Source organism: Acartia tonsa, chromosome 9, assembly GCF_053477335.1.
Source record: "Acartia tonsa isolate MP-2025a chromosome 9, ASM5347733v1, whole genome shotgun sequence".
NCBI classification, from domain to species: Eukaryota; Metazoa; Arthropoda; class Copepoda; order Calanoida; family Acartiidae; genus Acartia; species Acartia tonsa.
The window spans coordinates 41,367,273-41,394,565 of NC_137268.1; the positions used below are offsets into that span (position 1 = coordinate 41,367,273).

At 30.7% G+C, this 27,293-nt stretch overlaps 1 protein-coding gene across 8 annotated transcripts in view; it reads right to left on the reverse strand.

Annotated features, from left to right (window-relative positions):
• The window catches only part of bsk (mitogen-activated protein kinase dJNK), a 77,592-nt gene that overhangs the window by 34,757 nt on the left and 15,542 nt on the right, over positions 1-27,293 (reverse strand). For 6 of the 8 annotated variants that reach the window (XR_013882743.1, XR_013882740.1, XR_013882741.1 and 3 more), the window contains exons 4-10: positions 21,389-21,486; positions 18,277-18,356; positions 12,466-12,534; positions 4,852-4,950; positions 3,958-4,022; positions 1,147-1,189; positions 246-310 (exon numbers count right to left, since the gene is read on the reverse strand). Coding sequence is in view for 4 of the 8 variants with exons in the window: in XM_080172930.1 (XP_080029056.1) it covers positions 246-310; positions 1,147-1,189; positions 3,958-4,022; positions 4,852-4,950; positions 12,466-12,534; positions 18,277-18,356; positions 21,389-21,486 (519 nt within the window). In the remaining 4 variants the exon portion in view is untranslated. Of the gene's footprint in view, positions 1-245; positions 311-1,146; positions 1,190-3,957; positions 4,023-4,851; positions 4,951-12,465; positions 12,535-18,273; positions 18,357-21,388; positions 21,487-27,293 lie in introns of all 8 variants that reach the window. The other 2 variants (XM_080172929.1, XM_080172928.1) reach the window with 2 other exon arrangements.

The window sequence follows — 27,293 nt, forward strand, 5'->3', positions numbered from 1 at the left end:
TAATTGCTGTAACTTTTGAACTCTTAACTCAAAGAATCAACATTCACTTAGGTCCCTAAAGTTGTTAAGCCAACAAATAAGAAAAATGTTATGATAAAACTTTGGGGACTAGTATAAAAAACAGCCCCATGCCCCTCTCTCTCTAGGTGACAAGCTAACAAACCTCAAAATGTTTTCATTTAAAGACAAAGTTTATATAAGAGCGCTGCTACTCTAAAACTAGGATTTAATGTGTGTTGTATTTTCCTATTGTGCTCGGTAGACTCGGCTGGAAATAAAACATCGGGGAACAACCGTTCAAATGAGTAACCTAAAAATGATTCAACATTAGTAAGTTAATAAAGGCAAATACTAATTATAGTTTTCAAGGGCATAATAAATCAATCTAACAATCAATTCTACAAAAATCAGGAAACCTTTGGAAGTAAGGTGGGGTTATATCTTGTTTTTTTATGTAACTGAAGAGGGGTTGTTAAGAAGGGAGGAAAAGGGGAAGGAAATTGTGGGGAAATTTTTCTTTAGAATTGTTTGTCAGAATCACATTCCCTTTTCCCTGGAGAGATGGCAATAAGAAAATAACCATAATAGGTAGTAAGTGTAAACAACTAGAAACTATACCTACCTAGATTTTAAAAAAATTTAAAATTCCAATAAAATCGATCAATGAACACTTAATTCGACTCGAGAACATGATTATTTAATTATTGTACTTTTGACTAATCAATAGCATTTGATTATACCATACTCCATTATATCAAAATCGGCAATAGAGAATCTTGATCTTAGGGAAGAAAAATGGAAGAAAATTAACGATCATTTTAATTGCTGACAAGATTAAATTGTTCTCTTCATTAAAATGTAAAATGTTAAGCTTTAAAGTACAAAAACAGGAATAGGCTGTATCCTAATATAACAGCTATGCTAAGCACTTATTTACGAAATCGTCCTTGTAAATTAAAACTTTAGAACAATGGATGTAATTGTAGAATATATGTGGTTATTATGACAGGGGAAAATTGTCGTAATTAAAATTGCTAACAGTAAAATCTGGTGTAAGATCCAAGTAATAATACATCGATAAAAAAACAATTACAGGAATTGCTTTGACGTAATCGTCCTAGCAAATTAAAACTGTAAAAATCTTACCTCCATATCTGGGTCTGTTTTCCACATAATTTCTGACTGTCGTCTACTCAAACAAATTAACAATCATTAACAAATTAAATTAGATCCAGGGATATGGCAACCAAAGAATAGTTATTTCTCGCATCGTATTATAAACGGCTTTCCGCGGATATAGGAAGTACAAATATGAGATTAAAACTAGTTTTTTTAGCCCCGAGGTGACGAAGTCACCGGCTAAAAAACTAGTTTTAATCTTATGATTGTACATTTCTATATTCGTAGAAAGCTGGATATAATACGATGCTAGACATAGTTTTTTCGTATGGATGAGAACCGGTTGCTATCCACCGGATTCGAATGAATACGAGAAAAACTGTTACCTATACCTTCTATTATATAATGAGTTGATCACAGGGGTTTAAAGGGATAAGACAATGGCCGAAAAATTGATTTACATTCCCAATGATGATACAAAAAATTAACCCTTTTGTATATTATAGTTACAGGGGTAAAAACGTTTGGACACTCAACAAAATGAAACAACCAAAAAAATTTCAATAAAAGTTCCCAAAGTTGTTAAGCTAACGATTAAGATCAGTCTAATATCGATTATAATAAGAACTTTTACAAATACAATTCCTACGATAAATAAAGATCTCACTATAATAAGGAAACGCTTCGAGTATCCGGAAAATAGATTTTTCTATGATTTCGAAGATTTTTACCTCAAAATTTGGAAGATTTTATTGAAACCGAATAAAAAGTTATCATGAAAGTTGTTAGTTTCTAAGAATGATGTTATATACAATTTCTATTTACTTGAGATAATTACTTCTTTAGATTAATTAATTGGAAATATAAACTGTAATTGGTAAAACGTAATTTCTTATGTATTTTATATTTTCTTTGGAAACTCAGTTAGACTTTTAGTGGTGTTATTACATCATTAACACCTTTATTGTATTTAATTTTATGTAAATAATTCGAAATCGCTTCTATATTAAACAATGTAAGAGCGTCATTTTTTTCCCGCAATATTCCGTAATGTTGGGTCAAGCTTCCAGTTAAATGCGCTTATCAGGTCAAACTGTTAAATGCGTTTAATTATACTATGCGTTTTGTCAAATTTAGGTACAGTTTGTCCTAATAAGCGCATTTGACTGGACGCTTGAACCCAAGTTTACAGAAAATTCCGATAAAAATGACGCTCCTACATTGTTTAATATAGAAGCAATTTAGAAAATTGAAAATTGACATATAATTTAATATATCATAGAACCAATTGGGTTTAATTTTTGAGAAACATCGGTTCAAATGAATCTAAAGCTTCCGACAGAAAGACAGACAAACATCAATTTACGTAGTATTAAAGATATAATTTAGGTAGAACTAATCAAGAGATGTTATATGTTTAATATCATATATCATGAATTATAATGAGGTTTCTGTTGAAAAATATATTATCTAGTAAAATATTATTCATTTGTTATTATCTGATTTTCATTCATTGTCTTAATATTATTCTTATCTATTCTTAATTACAATAAATAACAACCATGGCTCAATAAAAAAGTTATTTAAATTGGTCCTATGACAAACGCAGGAGTCCCAAACGTCGGAGTGGACAAACGCAGGAGTGGACACTTAACCTAACCTCTTTTAAACCATATTTTAGGTTTTTTAATACATAACCCTTGCGGGGAGCTTATTTGTATATTCATATCTTAATCTAACCTAACCTAACATAACCTGTATAATAAATATAGAAATATATTACTTAAATTAATATTTTAAACTCCTGCGTTTGTCTACTCTGACGTTTGGGACTCCTGCGTTTGTCCTGGAACGCTAAATCCTTTTGAAGGAATTTGTGACCCCTACTTTACCCAAATCCCTCACGCCCTGGTTTAAAATATATTTACATATAATTTATCTAATATAATCATAATCAATATATATATGTATTTTTATATACGTTTTATTTTTAGCAGCAAATCTACTTATAATTCACGTTGTTTGTTTGTCCGTACTGACATGTGAATTGCGTTATTCGATGGCCAATAAAAAATAAAGCATAAACTTTTAAAGATTCTGTTAGGAAAAATAAATTTTTTTGGGCAGGTATTAAAGACTGAAACTTTTACCTAGTGATTATTTCTGTCTAATACGCCTTTACCCTATAGGTGTTTCTCCTTAAGGATCACCATTTGAAGTCATTAATCTATTCAGCTTTTCTTCATTTTAAAATCGTCAACAATGAATGTGATCATTCTTAGTTAATAAGATAATCATTATCTAATTAAAATAATGATTTAATAAATAGTTTAAATACCTAACTAGATAAATTATCTAGAAAATAATTACCTATTTCTATCAAAATACTTATTCATTTCTCTTACGTTAATTATAGAGTAAAAGAACTAACAAATCTAAAGGGATAAGACTATGGCCGATAAATTGATGTACATCCCCAATGATGATACAAAAAAATTATTCCTTTTGTAGATTAAAATTAGTGGTTGAAACGTTGGACACTTAACCTAATAAACCAACCAATAAAATTCCCCATAGTTGTAACGCTAACGAATAAGAAAACGTAATTATTAAACTTTGAGGACTAGTGTAATAAACAGTCCAATGTCCCCTCCCTCCCTCCCTCCCTGTAAACAACTACTCCAATATTTCTCAATATTACAATCACTAAAGATTTTAAATTTTAAAACTTTTCTTAGGATAGATTGCTGATCTACTGCATATTTTTTTTTTTTTTGGCGCGCAATGCGTGTTCTCATATTCCTTTGCTTCCATAACTCTATATGATTGTTAATTTTCCTGTAATCTTCTCATAAAATCTTGACTGGGGGTTCCTAACTGCTCAATAATTTTGTTCCATTGGTCTGAAAATAAATCATTTTTATCTATCTTTCTATCTATGTAAATTATCTATCTATCTAATCAATATATCTGTCTTTATATTTATTATCTTTGTTTGTTTGTCAATTTGTATTTATTGAATCTGTATGTATCTATGTATCTATATATCTATCTATCTATTTATCTTTGTATATATTTATCTATCTATCTATCTGTGCGTGGTTTTATCTATATATCTTTCTGTCTATTTATTAGTTTATCTGACTTTCAGTGTGTGTGTGTAGTGTAGCCATAATTTTTATTAAATTTTGACCAAAGTAGTCATGGAAAAGGACGAGACACTTTTGTAATAGCTTAAGCTATACGTTTAAGTAAATTATGACTTGACCCGCTATATAATTTAAGTATTTATGTATCTACCTATATGATCAGTGCCAGGGAATAGAACACCACCCCTAATCATCTCCCCCATGATACAGCCACTATATGTATCTATCTATCAATCTATCCAAGTATCTATGTATCTACCTATATGATCAGTGCCAGGGAATAGAACACCACCCCTAATCATCTCCCTCATGATACAGCCACTATATGTATCTATCAATCTATCTATTCATGTATCTATGTATCTACCTATATGATCAGTGCCAGGGAATAGAACACCACCCCTAATCATCTCCCCCATGATACAGCCACTATATGTATCTATCTATCAATCTATCCAAGTATCTATGTATCTACCTATATGATCAGTGCCAGGGAATAGAACACCACCCCTAATCATCTTCCCTATGATACAGCCACTATATGTATCTATCTATCAATCTATTCATGTATCTATGTATCTACCTATATGATCAGTGCCAGGGAATAGAACACCACCCCTAATCATCTCCCCCATGATACAGCCGACACTCCAAATGTCCACGTTCTCCTTGTACCCCATGCCTGAAAAAAGGAAAGTATTTAGATTTTAAAACTTAATACCTACCCGTTATATCTTTATAACTTTTAAATATTTATTAAATGTAACAATAATAGTAAACAATAACAGGTATACTGTTTTTTTACTAGCAAAAAGGTGGAAAGACAAATCGTTTTCCTTCATAAAAAAACATCATTTAAACAATTCAATGCACATTAGATATAAATTTATTTGCATTATGGCTACGAACCTTACTGAAAAATCATGTATAGCATCGTATTACAGACAATTTTCTATGCAAAAATAAAAATATCAATATTAACACTAATTTTGTTAGAACGGGTCTATGGCCGCTCGATGCTTTAAAAACATTAGTTTTTCTTCTTATAAATTTTCATTTTGATATCCGCGGAGAGCTGTCTATAATACGAGGCGATAAATTACTATTATTATCTACATAATCTTTTGTTTTACTATCATCCACATTATATCACTGTCTTAAATGTACAATAAACCATACCAAATACATATATCTATCTATCTAGTTTATATATCCATCTATCTATTTATTTCAGTAACCAATATTCCAATACACAAGTAATTATCTTAAATAACTTTAAGTCAGTTCTAAAGATTATGTCACAGTAGAATGACAACATAGTAGCAAACTAAGAATAAATTAAACCTTGTGTGATTTAGGAATTCTAAGGACCATAGGCACCAATTTTATCTACCAGAGATCGTCACAGACACACAGATAGGTATAGAGACAATGTTACACATTGGGCACTGGTTAATGGATACTTTTTGTGCGGCTATCTTACAAAAAAAATAACCCGCGACCGTGGCTCAACACGTAGCGCATCCGCTCGTCGCCTGGAAGGTGATAGGTTCGAATCTCGGTCCGACACCGCGTCATAACTAAAGACGTTAAAAATGGTTCCCACTGCTACTATGTCATATGCGCGACGTAAATAGTTAGAGTGGGGGGAATGCCTTGGCCCTAAACAGCCGCAACTCGTTACCATGCACAGTTGGGACTTCTTAGACAAAGGTCGTGCAGAGAGTTGGTTGTCTGATGGGTGAATGGACGCTTTACACTGCAATCATAAGCGGAGTATGTTTCAAGGTGCGTGGAGAAGAGGTCTAGTACCCGAAGCGACACCTAGCCCCCTAGAGTCTTATCTTACTAAAAATCCTTTTATTAAAGAAACAGGACGTATATCTCTCAAAACACAAATTATTTGCCAAAAAATAAGTTCTTAAATTTCTAGCAACAGATCTTTAGTATAGATGTTTATACAGATATCTTCCTGTCCCCCTTTTCCAAAGACTATTTACGTCTGCTAGCAAATTATTTTCAGCTACTTTGCTGTGTTAATATTCCCGACACTATTGGTTGTTTTTCAAAGACCCAATTAAGAGTCGGTAAAACGTCTTTGGGATGGGGACATACAGATATTTAACTCCTCCCCCCTCTGGAGTTATACTCTAATTTTCTAGCTATAAAATGTTACAAATTGGATAAGACAAAACATTATTTGAATTTTATATTACTTGTAAATTTCAATTAATACAAAAGACAATAACCTATTGTACAGTATAAATCAACAAAAAAAATTGATGTTTTGTATGAACATCTTATGTTGCAAGGATCATGAAGTTCCTAGGAATAGGATATTATCTTTTTACTTAATTACATGTTGGTCTATACGCTTCTGTATCCTTTCAATTTTTGCTTATCAAATCCATCCATCGCTGATTCGCTATCCTATAGTAAGAATTCTTTTGTCTGTTGCGAAGTATATCACTAACCACTTAACCAAGAGGTTCTCCTTTACAGTAAGGCTTCTTATAGGTTCAGAATAGGTTTTTAGCTATTTTGGGGGAGGTTATCTGCAGCCTCCTAATTAAAATGCCCCCCACCCTGACTTTTTTTTATGTTTAAACCTTAAAATGAAAATGTATAGGGGGTCGACCTTTCCCCTCTCACTCCACTTAGGTGCTTGTAGAGCGTTGTAGGGGCGTAGCCGCTAGTTAAAGTAATACGATTTTTATTTCTAAAGCTTAGGATAAGAACTTTGATCATTTTTAGAGGTTTTAGTAGGTTACCCATAATAATCACGGGTGAATATTCTGCAAAAAACCACATATTTTTTCCCTCTAAGGTTAAATTTCCCATCATTTTAATGAATTTTTGCGTCTGTAGATGAGAGGATAATTAATTAGATTTATGATTTTTCAAATATTTCCTCAAAACTTTTAAGTTTTTGATCCAATTTTTAAAATCATTAGCTGATGATTTCAGTAATAATTCATCTAAGTATGTTTTCATCTATAAAAACAGAGGGGGAGGTAAGTTTTGCTAAAATTCCGTAAAGGTCCGAGTTTTAAGGCTTAAAAACAGTAGTAGAACGATAATATTCACTAAATATGTGTATTCCTTATTGAATAGAACCAAAGACAAAAATTTTATATATTTATATTTAGTGAATATTATCGTTCTACTACTGTTCGTAAGCCATAAAACTCACATCTTTACGGAATTTTAGCACAACCTACCACGTCCTTTAATCTCAGTTTGTAATTACTGTATATTTTTGCATTCAATATTTCTTAATTTGATTTGAAATTGGTTTCTTATAAATCTAAAATCAGAAATTAAATAAAAAACACAGAACAGGATATAAAAGTTGATTAGGAATCTGATATTTCTTTTTTTTTATAAGAAAATTAATCTTACATCATGATGACGTCGTGAGAGAGAAATTAATTGGTTGTATGTTACAAGCCCAGCTAATCAATAATTTAGTTTGTTAGTTTATAGGACACCTTGATTAGCTAGCTCCAGAGATAAGATTTCAAAGTAAAAATAATGTAAATTTCATATTTTGATAATATGTGATTTTAAGATTCTTCAGTAGAATAAAACCAATGAGATTATGCGTTATAAAAGGGTTTGGAGTTTTAAAATCAATAAGATTCATCATAATTATGTTGAATGTTTCCAAGTCCAAGCTTTTTTAAAATAAGGAGTTTCAAAGTTTGAGGAGGGTATATACCCCCTTACTCCCTCCCCCATGGTGAGACAGAAAATTTAAAATAAAGATAAGTTTCTCTATTTTACTTGAATGAAATTCTATTCGGATGGTAAATACACACACACAACACTTGTCAGGGATCTAAAGAAAAAAATAAGACAATGGCCGATAAATTGATGTTCATTCCCAATGATGATAAACAAAATTACCCCTTCTGTAGATTACAATTAGTGGTTAAAATGTTGGACACTCAACTTGATGAATCAACGCAAAGTTAGTTAGTTAAGTTTTTGAGCAAACGAATAAGAAAACGTTATTTTAAATCATTAGGGACTTGATTAGTAAACGGCCCAATATCCCCCCCCCCCTCCCTGTATACTTGTACTGTAAGTGGTTTTTATTGAACTTGAAATTGAGATAAATATGCAGTGATATTATTTGTAATTGTGAAAATATTTAGTACATTTAGTCAGGGATCTAAATGGATAAGACAATGGCCGATAAATTGATGTATATTCCCAATGATGGTACTAAAAATAAATTTAGTGGTTGAAACGTTTGGACAATCAACTTAATGAATCAACCAACTAATATTCATTAAAGTCCCAAAAATTGTGAAGCCAACGAATGAAAAAACGTTATTATAAAATTAATGTAATGGTGTAATAAACAGCCCATTGTCTCCTCTCTCTCTCTCTGACATTTAGTAGTACAGTTTTACAGCAAGTCAGAAATAAAATATGTATTAATGGTAGCCTTAGTTTAATTATGAATTTAATTTGAGCGCCTTTATCTTTTCAATCCCTAACAGTTCATATGATCATATCTAATCTAATCCATAAAGACATACAAAAAGTATGTATGATTAAATTCTGTGAAAATCTGTCTTGGTGCCCGTTTTTAGCCAACTAAGAGGCTGTGTATGTATATTAAGTACATTTCTATTGTTTATTTTGCTGCAGAGAATATGCACATTGTATATATATTGATAAACAAGGACAATTTTCTGCATTAAAATGCAGTTTTTATAATTAGCTAAATATTAGAGTAAACAATAGAGGGAGAAAGGGTTAAATAACTGTATCTCACCATCACAATGTCCTTATACCGTGTGTCAATTGGGTTACTGAAAATCCACCAATGGGGTCGGGGATATTAACACAGCCAAGTAGCAGAAAACAATTCGCTAGCAGACGAGAAAGGTCATTGAAAAAGGGAGGGATGTAGTTATCATAATCTGTATATACATCTATACTATAGATCTGTTATCTAAATTATTAGGTGGAATTAATAACATAATCAAGTGATCAGCTCCTAGCCGCATCCTCAGTCGTTTTCAGCCGCAACTGAAAGCCAAAGCCCAAACCAATCTGTATCCAGAACCGCTATACCCAAAAAAAAGAATCAGGCAGACCCCTCCATTATCATTAAAAAAAATTGAAAATAATTGGAAGGGGGAAGAAGGGGGGTAAACAAGTGTTCATTTTACTTTTAACTAAATTCTCTTAATCAAATCTAATTTTATATACCTATTTATAACAAAAACCAATAGCTTCTTTTAAATTATCTAAAATATAGCTATACCCTGGAATGATGTCATCCTTGTTGATAAAAACCAAAAGATTATATCGGCTAAATATTATAAAATATGTCTATAGATACAAAACTTAAAGACATGTATAAAAATTCTTACAAAATAGTTCAGCAGTAAGTTCTATTCTTACAACTTATTTCAGACAGACTGAAAGGTTTATTTATTTTCTTGATGACCCCTGCTTAGAAATGGCTTTGATCCAGCGAAAATTTTGCAGAAATTTTCAACAAGCATTTTAATTATCTTTTATTTTGTTAGCTAGTTTAAACTTCGCTAGGTACCTACCTATGAAAAATTTTTATAAACACATTTATATTCATGTTTGTCTCTACCTATCAAAGTTAATTTTTTGTTTCTTTAATCCTATCCAAAGAAAAGAATGAGGATTAAAAAGAATGAATAATAAAAAGTACATAATATTCATACAAAATATAAAAATATTGAAATTTGTTAGGTATGTATAGAACAGTCTGGAAAAGAAAATATTCTCCTCTTTAATTATTCTTTCTGTTTCAGTTTTATTGAGACAATTTCAGTGCTTAGGCGTTTTAAAGCAATCTGTGTTATAAGAAAAGTAATGTAAGGTCCAAGGGGGTTAAATGAGGTTAACAGCCTATAGCAAGGCTGCCGTACAGTTTAGGTCATATGAAGGGACTAGAGGTTTAGATGGCTTTAGTGATTAGAAAGAGACAAAACAGAACATAAATATTGCCTTTTTAGAATTCAAAGTATTCAACTGCTTTACTGCGTTTTGATGTCATTAATAATACAACCAATATGATCAAAACCAATGAAAATATCCCATTAAATTATCAAATTATTCTTTATTAAAAGCCACTATAAAAAAAGAAAAGTTTTATGCCATTTTTGTACTAAAATGTTATTCATTTTTCGGTTCTACTACTTGAATATGTGAATACTAGCAGTTATGCCCCATTAGCGGCCTATAGGGGTACTTGAGGAAAGTATTTTTAATGAAAAGGTACCTAACTTTTTAACTTTTTCTGTTATCTAATTCCTCTTACATATTCATTTTTAATCAGTTGATGTTTTTCTCTTTTTCTTCTTCTTTTATTTAAGGGTGGAGGGGATATTAGCCCAAACCAATATTACATATCTTATAAATTTTCCATCATAATTCATTCATACATTTTTTACCAATATCAGATTTGGTTCACACACACACAAACAACGTCAGCAAGTATGTGCAGCAGACTATAGTAGTATTTTTAGTAGAGCGTTGCTAATCTATAATTAGAATTAATCTGTCTGTCTTTACAAATGATAATAAACAGTATAAGAATAACATTCGTAGAGGCATTACTAGTGACCAAGATGATTTTCTGAAAGATACAGTCTGTGTGTTACCATTTATTATTGGATCTATTAAAGGGGATTATACACTAACGAGAGCAAATGACAGTGCAGTAATTTTTATAATTTTTTAATCTGTGCACTGAGTTAAGTTTTTTGCAATTTATCAAATCACAGCAAAATTTATCACATGCTTATGTACATTTACCCATAGCCCCCTAAAAAAGGGCCTTTTTTCATTCTTATATAGCTTTAAAAATAGCCTTAAATTTACGCTGATCAATGCCTAAATAAAAATTCCTTGTCATTGATCAGTCAAACTCCCCATTTGCTTAATTCCTCAATGCTTTATATTCATTGCTCTGCTACAAATTGATGTCGTTATTCTTTTTTCTTTTGCAGTGAATCAGGGGCTGCTATTCAGCCAATTAATTTCATTTGAATTCGCCGAAAAATAAATATTTTGTTGGAGTAAAACTTGGTTTTTATATGTATAACTGAAAGGGAAGTGGGTAAAAAGGAGAGAAAAAAGGGAAGGGGGTGAGGGGAAATTTTCACTTAGAATTGTTTGTCAGAATCACATTCCCTTTCCCCAGCAGTGAATGATCATATTGAATACATTTTTTTTGCATAAAAAGGATTTTTTTCAAGGATTTTATTCAATGGTTTACGTACATTTATGAAAGCGAAGCTTTTATACATTTGATACGTGCACGTTCGTTAATACGTCTGTCCGTAACATTTTTTCCAACTTTATATAAAGAGACTTGCAGTGATACAGTATAACAACGAAATATTGTTTATTTTAGACAGATTTTTCAGTAGGTAATTTAAACAGTGAATTTAACATGATGTATTAACTATTAATTGAGTTAAAATTTGATGATTCCTATGACGAATTGGCATTCCTATAACTAAGAATTGAAAAATAAGCTTGTTGATATTAGGTACTTTAAGCAATTTTTAAAATAGATTATCAGCGAATTACTAGTCACATATCTAAATTTAAATTACAATAACAAAGCTTTAGTTCAACAATCTTTTTCTTAGATAATGAGCTCAGCATCAATGGATATTGCCATCTTTGTCAGCTGATTATTCAAAAGGATAATAAAGAAAATGTTATTTAAGCAAAATATATTCATAAAAATTCATTTTTTGTGCTTTCAATAATATATACAATACAATATTCAATACTATTATAATTTTAATCTAATACTCTTTTTAAGTAATAAACAAGAATTATTTATCTAAATATCTATACGTTTATCTTCTAACCTAAGTTCTAATCAAATCATCTATCTAATCATACACAAGACTTTCTCATCATCCTGAAAACTATATAATCATCTATCAATCTATCTAATAATCTACCTATCTACTCCTCTATCTATCTAATAATCTACCTATCTATGTATCTATTCATCATCTACCTAATCCTCTCCTTGACTTACTAACAGGGATCTAAAGATAAGATAAATTGATGTTAATCCCCAATAATGATAAACAAAATTAGATTAAAGAAAATTAGATTAAAAATAGTTGTTGAACGTTTGAAAGCCAACAAAACTAACTATGAAAACCCCTACCTAGGATAACCTCCGGGGCTCTGTAGTATCTTGTGACCACGTACGGTGTCATCATGAAGGAAGTTCCTGCTTCAATTAATCCACACATCAAATTATTGTTCATCAAGACACGGACGATTTTGTCCACAATTAGCGTAGCTTATGTAAATTCTCTTTGACTGCAACATTTTTGTACAGATGTACAGCATGACGTTGCATGGTTTTAAATTGGGCCTAGTTACGGACCAGGGATTCGAAACTAGTAACTCAACGAAATAACTGTTGTGATATATAATTAAGTACCTATTTATAGTATATGATAACAAGCAAGTAGAAGTCTGTAGGCAAGATGACGACGGGGCCAGGAGGAGTCTTTCCTACCAAGCATAGTTGTAATTGATAACAAACTATTCATGCTATTCAATTAAATATATTTTTATGTCATGTTACTTGTAAATAAGATTCTATCTGATCTTTAATTTGGATTTTGTTTATTCCAGATTTACTGGGGTTTAAAATATTTATATGTGGGTATCAAAATAAGTTAATCCTGTTATGTGTTTTAGACTAATGTGAACATGTCATTTTATGTGCTAGTAATTAGTGTCTCCATAGCTGCGCTACTACTTTAGGTAATTTTAACAATAACAACAAGCAAAAGTTATTGTGTAAAGTTACGTATCTAAAACTGAAGTTCATTACGTTAAAAATCCCAAAATCTTTAATAATTTTGTGATGCATTAGTTAACTATAAATTTAGTTAAAACATTCCCGGAATGATTATACAGAATTGCAAGAAACTTAATTCATACTCCAGGAATAGGACAAGTGTGTTGAAAAATAGATTAGCATGACTGTGATTACCAAGTTACTATGGCGTTTTCAGGGTGACAGCCCTTAAGTTCACAAGTTTGTTTATCACCAAATACAATTTTAAACTCTTATTCTAACCACACTACCCTAAAATTTTATATAGAGGTGTAAAAGTTTGAGGTTCGCTTTGCGCACTTACCCAATAATATCTTTTAATTACGCACCTATTCAAACTTAAAGGTCTTAACATTTATTTTTTGTAATGATTTGACCGTTTCTAGCCCAAGGTATTCTCTATACTCTTACTAGTAAATAGTAGAAATTCCCTACAAAGCGACATAATTCAAATTCAAAGGTAAAAACTAAAGAAAATAAAACCAAAGATTTCATGTTATGCAAACTAAGAGTTAAGCTTCTTTTAGACTTGAATTTTAATTTCCTAACCTACGTTTCGTTAGTCAGAATACAAGTACTTGTCCATACTGAGAATTTTAGTTGGATTAGTGTGAAACTATTTGGAAGGCTAAGGTTTAACCAAACTATGTAATGCAAATTAAAAATATGCATTTATACCTAATAATTTTACACGAATTTTAATTATCATGTATTATCTCATCAAGGGGTATTTATTTCTAGGGTCATGTATAAATATTCAGGTATCTAAAGGGATAAAACAATAGCTGAAAAATTTATGTACATCCCCAATGATGATACACAAAATTACTACTTCTGTAGATTAATATTAGTGGTAGAAACGTTTTAACACTCAAATTAATTAAGCAACCAATCAAAATTCTCTAAGGTCGCCAAAGTCGTTAAGCCAACGAATAGGAAAAAGTTGATATATGACTTAGGGGACTAGTGTAATAAACAGCCCATTGTCCCTTCTCTCTCTGACAAATAAAAGACAGATCATAGATATCATGTTACTTTTATAATAGGATTTGTATCTGTATGTGTTTATGTGTGTCACTGTCCAGTAAAGTTCTCAGATACCAACATAATAGCAGTCTATAATTTTCAAGAGTTTTAATAGTTTTGCGGAAAAGTTAGACGAAAAAAAATTATTTTCTCGTATCTATTCGAATCCGGTGGATAGGAGCCGGTTCTCATCCATACGAAAAAAAAACCCGTTCCTACGGCACCTAGGGGCTAAAAAACTGGTTTTACTCTTATAATTGTACGTTCTATATCCGCGGAAAGCCGTTTATAATACGATGCGAGAAATAACTATTCCAAATTTTTTTTCTCTTGTTTTGAACAAATATAATGTTAAACGTTTTGCTGATATCAAAGTATTAAGTAAGTGATAATGTATTGAATTGTACCTATTTTCTTTTTAATAGGTAAAAAATCTACTTCCTATTTATCCTTATTTCACTAAATGGATAATATGCTCAAAAACTATAACAATTTTTCTTGTTCCATTATTACATTAACAATCTAGGGAAGAATACCTAACCTTTATTGCTTTTGGACCTCAAAACATCCCCATACTTAAAATTATTTTCGAGTATGGCATTCAAACCGATAAATATCCGCTAGATTAAAACAGGTTCTCAGCTATACTGAAAAATCATTTATAGCATCGTATTAAACACAATTTTCCATGAATAGTAAAATATGATCATAAAATTAAAATCAGTTTTGTTGATTTTATAATTTTTCATTTTGATATCCGCGGAAACATGTCTATAATTTGATGTGATAAATAACTATTGTAATAACTTGAATGAAGTTATCATTGAACTAAAATTTAAGAGGATTTATTTCTTAGTAACCCCATTCAGAAGAAAGTTAGGGGTCAAAATTAGTCCAACGCTGATAAATGTTATTCGGCCCAATATGGTAAATGTATGAATATGTATATAAATAGAATATAATCTATTAGTCTTCTGTCTACCTAATAACAAATATAACAGAAAAAAGGAATATTATTTCTAACAATAAATCCATTTTTTCTATTATGTATAATAAAGTAGTTGGATGGCTCTAAGTGTGTGTATGTAAATTAGGATTAAATGGGCCCTGGGCTGATTTGATGATGGTAGGCCAACCCTCTCTTAATTACAAAGAAAAACTTATCCCCCCTCAAAAAAAATTACATTTGATTTTATTAATTCTTTTAGATAACGATCGGTTTAAAAATAAAATTGTTTAAGCATGTATCAAAAATCTTAGCTTTTAAAGCTTTCATGCCCACATGTAATTGACACATTTAAAAAATTAATCAGTTAAAAATATGTGAGAAAACATTCTGTTTTCTATAAACCCCAAAATAACTACCAAGTCCCTGTTGACTATTCAAAATACAAATATACTTTTTACAATACAATAACTTATCCTATTATATAAAGTAGTAGGCGTTTTTGTCTGTTCCGAAGGATCTCGCTAACTGTTGAACTGATTTTGTTCTCCTTCTCAGTGAAGCTTCTTATAGGTCCTGGGAAGGTTTTAAACTAATTTTTGGGAGGGTGTCTTCACCCCCCTCCTCCCCCCAAAAAATATTTTTTTATCTTTTTGAAACTCAAATTTAAAATTTGATGAGGTCGACTTTTCCCCCTCCTACCTTAAGTGCCCCTAGAGGCTTCTAGGAGGCGTAGCCGCTAGTATTACATAATCATTACTTTTCTTATGGTTTTATACTTATGCTTAATACTGTGCCCAAAATTATCCAGTGTTGTGGATCCGGATCCGCAAGTATCCGCATTTTTTTGAGTCCAAGGATCCGCAACACTGAAATTATCAATAAGTTTTTATAAAAGCCTAAACCATAAGTACAAAAATATGAGACTTCCTAGAAAGAATATCTCAATTAGACCAGCAATTTCCATTAGCTATATCATGTTTAAACCCCACACACAAAAAAAAATACATTTAAGTAAGCAACAGAAAACTATTAAACTATTAATAATTTACTTGTTAAGGTGGATGCAATATAAAACAATCCAATCTTCAATAGGTATTTAAAACGAACATTTTCTACCTGCCAAAAATAAATTCTTTTTCTGTGATTACAACTTTCATAGTCATATCACATTGATCATTTGACTTTTAATGCTAAAAACTATGTGATGAAGAAATTAAATATATTTCTTTTAATTATTCTTTCCGCTGTCATATAGAAATAAAGTCATAAATTAGGATGGAAACGAAATTAATTAACAAATTTCAAGCTTTTTTTCCTGGAGGCAAAATATCTTCTTTTTAACATGCACCGCTCAAATATAATAAAATATCGCCTAATTTAATTTCATTTAATTATACTGCTTATTTAAACGTAAAAAAAAAATTGTGCCATTGATGATGTTTTAGTTTTCAAGGGGACTTTGTACCAGAGAGAGAGGGGACAATGCATAGTTTATTACACCAGTCCCCAAAGTTTTATAATAACGTTTTCTTGGATTAACAACTTTGGAGAATTTTGAATTTTGATTGATTGGCTTATTAAGTTGGTTGAGTGTTCAAACCTTTTAACTACGAATTATAATCTACAACAAAGGGCAATTTTGTATATATCACCATTAGGGATGTACATCATTTTATCAGTAATTGTCTTATCCCTTTAGATCTCTGACTTTGTACTAAGATTACTACCCATTGTTTATTTAACATTTAAAAACATGTCCTATGTAAAATAAATATCAAAGCAGTACAAATCTTGTAAAAAAGTGTGGCAACCAGAAAAAAGTTTATAGCTTCTTTGATGGTACAAATGCATAGTATTATATGCATACTCATCTACTATATACCATTTCATATGTTCTCACAAAAAAGAGGGTAAAATTTTTTGGCGCATTTTCTGTAAAGTTGTGTGTTAGCATTGATCAAATGCGCTCATTAAGTCAAACTGTTCTTAATTTTACCAAAGATATGTTCATAATTAACATAACATACATCTTTACAGAAATTATGCGAAAATAATGACCATCTTACTGCAAACAATTAACAAATCAAAACTGAAATTTAGTAGGTAGGTAATAGTTAAAGAAAGCTTTTAAATCCAGTTTAAGGCTTTAAACAATGATTTAAATATCTAACTATTTTGTGCTTGAAATAAAATTCTTCAAATGCTTAGAATACTTTTCAGCAGCGTTTTGCCGTATCTTAGCTAATAAAAAGTTTAGCCACTCTATGGGGACGTTCTTGGACATCACTTTGGTAAATTAAGATTTGTTCAGGGTGGGAGGGGACAATAGCACTACCCAATTTCCTTCAATATATTTAAAGATACCTACAAAAGGAAAAATATCAAAGAATTGGGGGAAAGATTCAGTAATCGTCCAGTGACATATCCAATGATCTAAAGGGATAAAACAATGGCCAATAAATAGATGTACATCCCCAATGATAATACACAAAATTACCACTTCTGTAGATTAAAATTAGAGCTTGAAAAGTTTAAACACTCATCTTAATGAAGCAACCAATCAAAATTCAATGAAAGCCTCCAAGTTTATTAAGTTGACGAATAAGAAAACGTTATTATAAGACCTTGGAGACTAGTGTAATAAACAGTCCATTTTCCTATCCCTATATCCCTGTCATTTGATGCATTATGATATTTGCCTACTTTCATAGATTTTCCAATCAATGTTGATGATATCTGTCTATTTAATTAATTACAGCCGATCTTAATAAGTAGATTTAAACGGCCAAAAAATAAAAATAAACTATTTTGATTTATAAAGTTCTAGTATACTAGGTATTAAACAATATACAATGCAAAGTGCAAATAAACAATACATCTTATTTTAAAATGATCATTATTTGCCCTGACAGATAAGTATTTTTTTTTCAACTCCCACAAAAAGGACGACGTATGCGTATATAAGAATCGTTTTAAGGACGGACAATGTACAGACAAAGCAATAATAAAGTAGCATCGCTAAACTTAGATTATGGAGATTAAACGTTCTGAAAGCAGAAAGACAACGGATATGAATAGTTCAAAGGACGAACAGACAAAGTAAATGATAGCGTAGCTTCGCTACACTTAGATTATGGAGGATTAACTTCCTGCAGAGCGGGCCAGACCAAAGTCCAGGATCTTGAGAGTGCAGTCTGATCTCACCACTATATTGCTCGGCTTCAAATCTCTGTACACATTGTTCAACATTCATTGTCGAGCATTAAAAAACAAAATGGCGGTTTATCTAACAGTGCGTCCTAGTCGAGTACAGAATCCCCCCACCCTTAATTTGAAATAAGGGGGGTAATGTAGTTTTTCACGTGTTTGTGGGTGTTGGTTTAGATCAAGTTAGTTAAGGCTATGTTGGGTACAGGGTTGCCCCGCTGGGTAAGGCCAACCGCAGAGGAAAGATATAGGTAATAGGTATTCTATTTTATCCATAGATTTCATAGCGAATTACAACAATTGTTTAATGTAAATTTTTATTTAAAAAACAATTTTCTCTTAAAAAAGTATAATTTAACATAGTTAAGTTAATAGTTAAGAAGGTACATTAAAGAGGCTCCATTAAGTTTTTGCTTTTATAAGAAGACACAATATACTAGGATGTTAATTTCTAAAAACCAAAAACGGATTTATAAGATTAAAATTTAACTTTAAGTTTATTTAATCCGATTTATCTTAATTTAAAGATTCTCATAACTGAGTTTCTTTAAAATCTAAATTAATTTAATGCGAAATTAAAATCATGGTTTAAAATCAAATATTTTGTGGAATCTTACAAAGAGATATTTTCTTATTCTTTAAAGAAAATCTTATTTCTATTTTCGCTGGTAAAGATTATGTAAAATCTCAGTATTTATTGGTGAGAAAACAATCAAACCCCAACTTTTCTTTATACTAAATATTCCTTTTTCAGATCATGGTAAGAAAACGAAGTAGCGGGTTTCGTCATATTTTCACAGTAGCTTTCTCCTATTTCTAGCCCCTGCGTTGCCTATATCCTAACCCTGCGGGACAATTATTAACATTTACCTGACCTAACCTGGCTTAATATAATCTATCAAAAGCTACTGTGAAAATACGACAAAACCCACTACTTCGTTTTCTTTCCATGAACCCCTTTTTTCTTTTTAAGATATATTTTCGGATTAAGCACATTATCAATTTATCAGAATCGCAAAATATAACAACAGAGCTGGATCTTTAAATCATTTTAGTGGTGAGCCAGATCGGGGTGCGCCGAATTTCAGCCAATCACAGCGCGGCATTTCATAAAATGCTGTGCTCTCATTGGTGGAAAGTTGGCTCACCCTGATCTGGCTCACCACTAAAATGATTTAAAGATCCAGCTCAGTAGAAACTTATTGCTATTTTGTCTTTCTTAAGACTTTATAATCCTTTATATGTATGTGTGTGTCTGTCTATCCTTCTAAAGATTAAGAACTCGATAACCGGTGAACCGATTTGGCTCTATTCTCTAGGGAATTTAGCTACTATTTCTGCCGTGGTTTTAAGCTAATTTCTTGGAGGGGGGGATGGGGCGGTTATTATGATTGGTAGACTGAAATTAAAGGATCTTCCCTGGTTAAAAGTAAAATTATTTTTCTTTCCTCTCTCTCTGAATGTTATTTCCCTCCTTATATAAATCAAAAGTAAGTTTACTAATGTAACATATGGGACTTATGCTTCAAGTTCTAATGTACAATTTATAAACGTTAAAATAAAATGTAAAATGAAATTTTTCATTTTTTTATTACCAAGCCAAAAATGAAAGCTTTTCTGCAAATATGATCCGTTACATACGTCCGTTACAAATAGCTGTGAATGTGATAGTCTATATTAAAATCGTCATATCGATTTTAATCTTTACATAGTTGGAAACAATAAGAAAGTGCATTACTCTGGCCTAGAAATTGGCCTTCCCGTGAAGACTAGACAAAATTGTATTATCTAGTCTTAAAAAGTACGTCAATTAGCTAAAAAATATTAAAGAAACTTGCGACAGACTTACAGAAAGGACTGTTTAGGGTCTATTAATATTAAGTATTTACAGAGCTTACTTGATTATGTCCGTTTGTTCGACTGTCCTATTGGATAAGTATTACTTAAATGGATGTGAGAATTACAGTACAACAAAATGTTAATGAAAATCTTTGCAAGAAAATTGTTATTTTTAAATCTTCACAACTTTTATTATTCAACTTTGTCCAATACTAGAGTGATGGGAAACAAGAATAAAAACATCTGCAAGAAGCACAAAAACATCATGTAATTGAAAATCAGACAAAGTGGGTTTAAAAGCAGGCGTTCAGTTATCATAATAATGAAAAAAGAGAGAAAATATGCAATAAACTCCCAAGAAACTCACGAAATCTTAAAAAGTACCGCAGACAGACGGATAACACAATGTATAGATTAGATGCCCATATGTAATGGGAAGCTTCCCTAAAAAATTTAGATGTTTATCTTTAAAAGTACGCGAAAAATTTGCATTTCCCCACGGAATGACATACGGACAGACAGTGTGCATCGTAGAGTAGCTTCGCCACTAAAATGAGAGAAAAAAATAAATTGTCCCACCACGTAAACTTTGATTTATATTGCTAACATACAAAAAAAATAAGGAAAGGAATATTTTATCCATTGCCAAGTAAAATATTTCTAATCAAACATTTTAACTAGTCATGAGTTAAATAACTTTTCTTCAATAGAGCTAAGTTATGTAATGCTTATTTTTATGAGGCAGAAATGCTATACGTGGATATTATGACAGGGGTAAAATTGTCGTCAATTTAGGTTGCTAACTTTGACTTCATTTATTTGACAGTTCGTTCATCTAGTAGGAAGGGAGATGATGGGGTAAAGGGGGAAGGATGGGAGAGATCGTTGTTTTAGCCAGCAACAAGTTTAACTTTATTAGAGTACATGATAATCTGGTGTTGGATCCAAGTACTAATAAATCTATTAAGTCAGGGAATAAAAATGTGAGACAAAACAAATTTCATCAGATAATATTTCCCTTCCTAATTGATACCATGTAGAAAGTAAGGAGATGTGAAAAACAACATTTTATAAATGTATTTTCGTTTATATAAGTTGACTTTTGCAGAAAAAAAAGTACGGTGAAACAAATCTAGTTTTAATAAATATTTTTTAGAAAATGTCCCAATTAAAAACCAAAAAATCCTTGAATGACTTAGGACAATGAATGCTTTCCTGTGAATGATGCCAGCTAGATGCAGATGTTTAATACCACACAGCATTTGATACAACAAATACGACATTCTCTCATGATCCAGGTCCATATTGATCACCTAAATAAAAAAAGATTTATTGATTGATTGCATGATAGGATACAAACAACAAAATGATTTGATTACTTACTAGAGTTGGGTTTTTAAGACAAAAAATCGTCAACGTTTAAATTAATTAAAAATCTAATTCAACTATGTCATAGAAATTTTATTGATTAATTTAAACGCAGACGACCTGTATGTCTTAAACATCCAACTAAAGTATATATCGATCACCTAAATAAATAGATAAATTAATTGATTGATTTTATAGATAGTTGCGAAATGCCACAAAGCGAGTTCATTTTTTTCGCGGATTTTCTGTAAAGTTGTGTGTTACCATTTAAGTCAAATGCGCTTATTAAGTCAAATTGTTCCTAATTTAAATTTGACCATTTGTAATATATGAAATGGTACCTTAATGAGATGGTAAATGCCGAAAAGAAAGAAAATATTGCATAATTTGTTTAGGTGTAGTAGAGGCAGAGCCTACAAATAATATGTAAATTGCATTGAAGTCTTATATTTGCCAATGTAAAATTCAAACATAAAGTTTGAATAATTTGAACATATCCTATTATTTATTGCATATGCTGCAAAATTGCCTTAAAACATACATTTTGCTCTTTTGCATAGTCATACATGTACAACAATGCATTGGGTAAAAAGATATAAAAAAAAAACCAAAAACATTCATATCCAAAAGTAGCCCCATGAACAGTAAATAAGAGATTTTGTTCTCTTCTAATTTCACTATGATGAGCAGATAAGACAGACATTTTTAAAACCAACCAAATGCATAGGGCAGCTGCGCTACTAAAAAAAGATACTACCATAAATTTTGCATATTCGAAACAATATAAAAAAATGCATTTTTGAAATTTAGAAAGAAATTAGAAACTGCTAAAAACTATTTTGAGTGTTAAACTTAAAACTTTTGCCTCCTTCTCTTTTTGTTGAAGAGTGATGAATAGTAGAAAAAAAGTTTATATTTTCATTGGAAGTGGCTGGAAAAATGAATTTAAAGTCAGGTCTAAGAAAAAGCTTAGGCTTAAAAGTTTTCTTGGAAGTTGTTGGTTTAAATCTTCACCAAGTTTGTCTAAAGATTTATTTATTAGGTCATAGGGTTTATCATATGATGTTCTAGATTCTGAAGTTTTGCTTAATTTAAACAAATTCCAAGTTGTTTAAAGAGTCATTTATCATGATTAAGCTTGTTTTAATACCAGGTATATACAGGTGGGTTTAATAAAAAAAATCTTTTTAGTTTTAGATATTTTCTGTTACCCATTGGCTAGCAGAATAATTTTTGCTGATTTAAATCCATTATCCTAATAAAAATTGTATGCAACATTATTATACGAAAACATTTATTATCCTATCTAACAAAATCTAACATAAAATAAGAAACTTCAATGAATTGTACAATGTACATAGTACAAACAGGTACCCATATTAACCCACCCTTTGAATGTCCCCCCCTCCACAACACCATCTCTTTTTTAAGAAAATATTAAAAAGATGTTTAATATGAACTATTCTAAAAGACTTTAACTAAAAAGAGAGGTAAAGAAGTCTTCAGGATTTGTAGTGTCTTTAAAAATAATTCTTAAGTCTATTTTAATGTAATGATTAAGATTAAGATTTAAGACAGGATCTTAGAAAACTCAATTTACCCAGGTCAAAGGAAAATGTACTTCCAAACTTAGTTATTCAATTATGGATTGTATACATCCCAGTAAGATAGTAGTAAAGATAGAAAATGCAATGTTATTTTTGTGCTCAAAAGAATCCAGGAATCCCTTGGAAGTTTTGAGTGGATGGATGTGTACATATCAGTTTGTATCTGTATCATGTACAATATACATATGTACATAAAATACAACTACAACTATAAATAGTTTCTATGCACTTAGGTACTATTTAGAGGATTTTTCAATGCAGCACACTATAGTTAAGCTCATTTGAATATGGAAGCTTTGTAAAACAAAACTCATTATTTTACATCACTTTAAACTGGCCTAAAAAAACACAACTAAAATATAAAGGCTTTTACATTCATATTTGTAACCTAAGTATTGCATGTAAAAAAGGGGGATAAAGATTGCAAATAGGTATAGTTTCAATGACATTTTTATACCATTGAAGAAGTTAGCCATGTACTTCCAACAAATGTTAATGCTGCCATAAGTTTTTTTCACAAATCTACCAAAAAGCAAATAATATTTTAATATTAAAGTGTTTACAATGCATCTTTAAATGACAATAAGGCAAAACTAAATCTTTGCAGTTGTTAAAAATAATATTCTAATTTTCCAATTCCCTTACCCCTGGATTACAATAGCTGGATTTATCCGTGCAAAGATACATCCAACCTTTTTGTCCTCATTTATTATGGATTACTTTTCTCAACATCCAGGTTTATAAACTACACTCTCTGGGTACTATCATGAAAACAACAGAATTATTAATTCCAAAAGTAGGTAATAGTACCTTTATTCATCCCTTTCTTACCAATTGTGAAATCTTGATGAACTTTTTAAATTCTCCAGGATTTACTTTAGACATTTTTGTATTTTAAATGAGCAATACATTAATGGTTGTAGAATATACATCAATTTAGCTTGTTAACATGAAAATTATTTAGCCCCTCCAAGTTTCACTTTATTAGAGAACATAAAAATTAGATGTAATATTCAAGTAATAATAAATCCATTAATACATTTACTTCATTGTAAAAACATTTTTTACACTTTGGCTTAACTCAACTTCTTTTTCTACTCTACATACTTTAGGTAGAAAACAAAAACATTCATAACTTTACTTTTATTGCCAAAACAGTTGCCTTTTCTCAGTTGCAATTTTAGCAACAAAAAGATGCTTTCATTTTTCTTATTCTAGGGTTTTTCATAAGAATAATGTTCGATAGTTTAAAATTATTTTGTTTAAAGGAAATTCCCATTTTTAAATGAATAGGTAATGGTTTATTGATGAGAAATGCAATTTTATTGTCCTTCAACTATGATAATTATTTTGAATTAAGTTTCGCAGTATCCTTATACTAAAGTAACAGGATCTGTGTCTGTGTGTACCTAAGGATCTCGCTAACCACTGAAACGATAAGGGTCTCCTTTACAGGGTAGCTCATATATCCTGGGATAGTTCATAGCTATTTTGGGTGAGGGACGGTACCACCACCCTCCCAAGAAAAATGTCAAAAATACAAACAAACATCAATAAGTTGCCGCCAGGCGGCTCTAGTGTCGTAGAATCATGAATAAAAAGGGATCTTTACTAAAGATTTTAGCTGTCTATCAGCAGCCTAGAAATTCATATTTCCCCATAGCGTTACAGACTGACTGACATGACGGACGGACAGACAAAGTAAGTTGAGTAGCTTTGCTACTAAAAATGAATGCTGAACTAAAAGCATGATAGTATTAATTTTTGTACAAGTAGAATAAAAAAGGATCAGCAGAATAGAAAGGATTTACCTTTATGGTGTATGTGTCTGTGTAGCTATGCATGTATGTCTAAATATAATGTAACTGAACAGCAAAAAATAAGCTAATGAAGTTTTTCTCCGAGCAATTAAAACTTTTGATCAAAGCCTTTTTTAAAAGTTTAATACTGTCAACACACGATTGAAACATTGAATCAGTCAATCTGATTTGCAGTCAGTGGAATAGTTATTTATCGCAACGTAACATAGACAGCTTTCCGCGGATATCAAATAAAAAATCACACAATTACAACCAGTTGTCTTAGTCCCTAGGGGCCTAAGGCCAGAGCTAACAAGAATGGTATTAATATTATTTTTTTTATATTAATACCTATTCATAAGAAAACTGGATCTTATATGAAACGATACATAATTTTTCAGCATGGCTTAGAACCGGTTCTAATCCAGTGAATATTAAGCGGTCTTGGTGCTATACTAAAAAAATTAAACATCTGAAAGTATTGCACCAAATTGCAAGAAAGTGCTCTCAGTACATACATTGTACAATGGAAATACATTGAAATTCAAAAACATAGATAACAATTGAAATATTAGTAATAACTTATTGTAGGACTTTAGCCTGTTTTCAAAATGAAATAATCGACTGTAAAGTATGGACATATCTATGTGTATGTGCGTGTATTCTTTTCAAGTTATTCATATTCAGATTATATTATTCCAGTATTATCAAAGATTAGGACAAATATTCTAAGTGAGCAAGGTTTATGTTAAAGGGATGGAACTGCAATACCCAATAATTATACACAAAATTACCCCTTCTGTAGATTACAATTAATGGTTGAAACGTTATAACTTCCAACTTATTAAACCAACTGATCAAAATAAAATGAAAATATCCAAATTTATTAAAACGACAAATAAGAAAACGTTTTAATAAAATTTTGGGGCAACTTTCATCAAATCAAACAAACTCTGTAATTTGCTTAGCCAGTTTTTTTTTCTTCTGGTTACTCTTCCCTGTCTTTGATTATTCAAACATTATATGAACCGAGATATCTTTATATAAATATTATCTTTCAAAATATCAGATTTATGTATAAGGTATTTTCATAAGAGTGTATGTATATATGTACAATATTATACAAATGAAAATATTATGAAAACCTGGTATGTTTTGAATTTAGCTGATCTAAACTTCTTCTTTAATTTTCCATAATTTAAATCATATTATATACCCAGAGTAATAAGTTTGTTTTTGTCTAAAGCGATTTTGATAAATACAGAAAGGAATTTCCTTTTCATGTATGTCCGAGGTTGAATTTAGGCTATCATTCTTTTTAGATTCTAGTCTTTGGATGGTTTTGGGCTATTATTCTGCTTTCCTACCCCTTTGAATAGAGAGTTCCTAAATGCTAGAGGCGTATACGCTTGTGAAATTATAAATAATTAGTCTTCTCTTTTACAAAAATGAAAGTAAATTTTATGCTTTAGTGATTTTAAAAAATTAGCAAACGCAAAAACTTCATTGCTATGTAATCCTTCTTTATACTATTTTTTCTAATATTTGCATTGAAATTCAATCTTGCTTGAACTAGAATCACAAAATAAGTAAAATTAACCATTATCTACCTAAATCTTGGAACTAAATCTAACTTATCCTTTAAAGTAGTGTTTTTATTATATGTTAATGTATGATCTCAATGGCTACAGAACAGATTGCGATCTCAATTATTTTTAGGTAAGCTTCAAATTGGTCCTGAGAGGGGTTTAAGCTCTTTTTAGCCCTCTCAGTCCTTTTGAAAGCAGGACCCTAAGATCCTAGGGGCGCAGGGATGTATCATACGAATAAAAAGAATAATGATGAAATACTTTCTGATTTAGGAGGATTTCTTTCAAATAAAATAAACAGTATGTTAAAACTGTAATTAATGAAAGTAAAGAGATGGTTAGAATTATCTATAGTGCCAGAAAAGCGAGACTAAGAGAAAATTAATCATTACCATCTGATAGATATACACAGTTTACCCAAAAATAAAATACATTTTCTCTCATTAATTCCAATGTAGTCGGATGCAGGTATCTAAATAATAAAACAATGGCCGATAAATTGAATGACAATACACAAAATTATCCCTTCTATAGATTAAGATTAGTGGTTAAAACTTTTGAACGCTCAACTTAATGAAGCAACCAATTAAAATTCACTGAAGTCCCCCAAAGTGGTTAGGCCAACGAATAAGAAAATGTTACTGTAAACCTTTGGTTATTCATAATAGAATTGCCCTACAAATATGAAACTACTTTCTGTTGTGGCTAATACTAATACTTAATTTTGATTTTATTTTAGCAGGCATCTAATATTGAT